Source organism: Sorex fumeus, unplaced genomic scaffold (genome assembly GCF_029834395.1).
Source record: "Sorex fumeus unplaced genomic scaffold, SorFum_2.1 ptg000006l, whole genome shotgun sequence".
Classification (NCBI taxonomy): domain Eukaryota; kingdom Metazoa; phylum Chordata; class Mammalia; order Eulipotyphla; family Soricidae; genus Sorex; species Sorex fumeus.
The window spans coordinates 26,314,263-26,317,758 of NW_026606063.1; the positions used below are offsets into that span (position 1 = coordinate 26,314,263).

The 3,496-nt window shown below is 68.5% G+C and overlaps 1 protein-coding gene across 1 annotated transcript; it reads right to left on the reverse strand.

Annotated features, from left to right (window-relative positions):
• Positions 1–401: 401 nt before the first annotated feature.
• KCNF1 (potassium voltage-gated channel modifier subfamily F member 1) lies at positions 402–3,185 on the reverse strand. Its single transcript, XM_056126327.1, is given in 8 exon segments — positions 402–457; positions 460–831; positions 834–1,149; positions 1,151–1,459; positions 1,461–1,709; positions 1,711–2,091; positions 2,270–2,328; positions 3,155–3,185. Coding segments are annotated over 8 exon segments (1,773 nt in total).
• Between the last annotated feature and the right edge of the window lie 311 nt (positions 3,186–3,496).

A 3,496-nucleotide genomic window follows, 5' to 3' on the forward strand; every position in this document is an offset into this window, starting at 1 on the left:
AATAACCCCGCACCACACCTTCCTCCAGGCCTGGGGGGCAGGGATGGGGGGGCTTGGGGGTGCCTAAACCACCTCTGGGGGCCGGCCAGCCATAACAGCATTCGGAACACAGGGGGCACACAGAGCAGGGCGTTTTATTGAAGGAGATACAGAATGGGGTGCGGGCTCCTGCCGTCAGCCAGCCCACACCTCCTGGGACTCCTGGACACCCCCGCACCCGCGCCTGTACAAGGGTAATACAAAGGGGGGGGTCTTACCCAGCCTCGCGAGAGGTGCCAGGAGGGCCTCCCGAGTTCTGCTGGGGAGAGGACTGGGGGGACAGAGGATGGTCCCTCCCCGCAGTCCCTGGCAGGCAGGGGCCGCCCGGATGCCCATCACCTGCCACAGGACAGACAGTCCGGTCACTTGCAGCTCTGGAGCCGGGTCCTGTGGTGCTTCTCCTCGGTCAGCAGCGGATGAAGGTGTCGCTGTGCGAGATCTTCAGCCGGCTGCCCCAGCTCAGCGCCTCCTTGCCGGCCGGCTCGGGCGGGAGGATGTCCAGGGAGCCGCTGGCCTTGCCCTCGCCGGCCGCGCTGCTGGAGTTGAGCTCCATGAGCTCCAGCTCGTGCTTGGCCGCCGTCTCCAGGACCCGCTGCTTGTTGTAGTACCTGACGAAGTTGTTGATGATGGGGTGGATGGGTAGGGCGATGGCGATGACCCCGCACAGGAAGCTGATGGCCGCGTTGAGCTTGCCCAGCGTGGTCTTGGGGTAGATGTCGCCGTAGCCCACGGTGGTCATGGTGATGATGGCCCACCAGAAGGACTGGGGGATGCTCTTGAACAGGGTCTCCGGTGGCTCTGCTCCATGGTGTAGCCCAGGGCGGAGAAGACGAAGATGCCCACCGCCAGGTACATGAGCAACAGCCCCAGCTCCTTGAAGCTGCGCTTGAGCGCGTAGGTGAGGGTCTGGAGGCCCGACGAGTGCCGCGCCAGCTTGAAGATGCGCGCGATGCGCATGATGCGCAGGGCCTGCACGGCCTGCTGCACGTTGGTCAGCTCCATCATGCGCGCGCCCAGGTGCGTGAGCGTGAGGCTGACGTAGAAGGGCAGGATGGCCAGCACGTCCACGATATTCATGAAGGACAGGGCGAAGTGCAGCTTGTTGGGCGAGGGAGAAGAGGCGCAGCAGGTACTCGAGCGTGAACCAGCCGATGCACGCCGTCTCCACGTTCTCCAGCGTCGGGTGCTCCACGCGGTTGCCCTCGGCGTCCAGCACCTGCAGCTCGGGGATGGTGCCCACGCACATGACCACGGAGGAGATGAGGATGAGCAGGAAGGAGAGCACGGCCACCACGCGCGCCGGGCACGAGGACTCGGGCTTCTCCAGGAACTTCCAGACGCACTTTTGGCAGCGGCGCCAGCGGCCCTCGGCCGCGTCCACGCCCAGGTCGTCCAGGATGAGCCGCACGCGGCGCGCGATCCTCCTCCAGCTCCTCGCGCTTCTCGCTCAGGTGGCTCTTGCAGCAGTCGTCCAGGAACTTGAGGTCCACCTTCCAGAAGTCCATCTCGTTCTTGAAGCAGATGGGGCAGATGCCCTTCTTCATGTGCACCTCGCCGAAGTAGTACACCTCGATGACGCACTTGAAGGCGTCGGGGTCGCGGTCGAAGTAGAACTCGCGCTTGCCGGGGTCGTAGTCGTCACACAGCGAGAAGATGGTGTCGTAGCCCCCCCGCCAGGCAGTGGATGAGCTCGGCCAGCCGCGTCTCGGGGTACTGGCTCAGGAGGTCTCCGTACAGCACCTGCCGCACGCCCCCCACGTTCACCACGATCTCGATGTCGTCGTCGTCGTCGCCGCCCGCCCGGGAGTCGCGGCTGCCCGCTCGGGCTCGGGCTCGGGCTCGGGCTCGGGCACGGGCTCGGGCTCGGGCTCGGGGTCCGGGTCGGGCTGGGGCTCCGGGTCGGCGCGCTCCTCCTCCCCGATCATCCTCCCGCCGGGCGCCTTGGCAGCTCCGGCTCCGCGCCCCGCCGCGCCGCGCCGCTGCTCCCGGGGGGCTCCGGCGGCTCCCGGCGGTGCGCGGCGCTCGGCGCGAGCCCGGCCGGTGCCCACCTGCCTGCTCCGGCGCTCACAGCGGGCAGCCGCCGGCGGGCGCGCGCCGCGGGAGACGCCTGCAGCGGGCGGCCGAGCTCAGGGCGGGCATCCGGGCGCCGGGGTGGCGGGGGGTGGGGGGGGGTGGGGGGCGGCTCTGGCGGCCACCGCCGGCCTCGCTCCCCGCCCCGGGTGGCACTCACCCGGCTCCCGCGCGCGCGCGCGCGCGCCGCGATCCGCCGCCGCTTCGGGGTTCGGCTTCCTGCAGGCGCTGGCGGGGCTGGTGGGGGGCGGGGGGCACCCCTAGAGGGCGGCGGGCACCTCCGCAGCCCCGAGGCGCGCAGGCGGCGGCAGCGGCGGCGGCGGCGGCGGGTCCCCGCGTGCGCCCCCCACGCGGAGCGTGTCCGCGAGCCGCGGGACCCACGCAGCCGGCGGAGGGGAGCGCGCCGACAGACAGCGAACTTGGGCTGGCTTGGCCCGAGCCGTTTCCAAACACAATAGGAATTCCAGCCTGACGTCAAGCGCCTTTTAAACGGTCCCCTCTTCTGGTGAAACCCCGAAAGGCACGCGCGGTGTGGGAGCGGGTGAAGCCGTGGGCTCGGGGTGTGTGTGTGGGGGGGGGGGGGGCACAGCTGCAGCGCCGGTGTCTTGGGGGCCACCGCGCCCACGCCGCTGCCTGCCCAGCCGGCCTTCAGCGGGTCACCAAAGGGGCCCAGGAACCACCCACCACGCTGCAGGCTGGCCGGGAGCTTGCTCCTCTGCTGCTGTTTCGGAAGACAGCCCAGAACTTGGCCACCTGTTGCTCAGTGGCAGGTGTGTGTCTGGGGTGGAATGTCAAGTCCCTCCCTCCCCCCACCCCCCAAAAGGCCCCTAGCACCAGAGTGCCCGCACTTCAATGATTGCCCGCTCCTTGAAGCTTCCCTGCTGCCCTGCCCTGGCTGGCACTGCCCCTGAAACAGTGCCATCTCGCCCAGCCCCATGCCGGGAGCCACAGAATGGGCCCAAGGCAACACAGCGCGGTGGCAAGCGAGCACAGTGTGGCCACCTCTTAATCCAGGGCTTTCCTGCCGCCCTCGCTCCTCTCTCACCTGCAACCGGGAGGCAGGTGGAGTTCCCCATCAAGGCCTCACTGCCCACCGCCGGCCATTTCTCCGCATTAGGCTAACAGCCAGCCTCCCTCGGGGTTCGGTAGCCCTGGAGTGCCCTCTGCTCCTATGCCCAGTTTCCCCGTTCTGAGGCCAGTGGCTCTTGGCTCCTCTCTGCAGGGCCGCACACCCAGCAGCTTTGTCAAGTCATGAAGTCCCGGCTGCTTCCCCACCCCTCCCAGCACAAGCCACCAACTTTCCCAACTGACTTGACTTAACACACTTCCAGCTTCACCATCAGCATCAACAAGGGAAGTGCTCCTCTCTGGGACGGTAAAGCTGAGG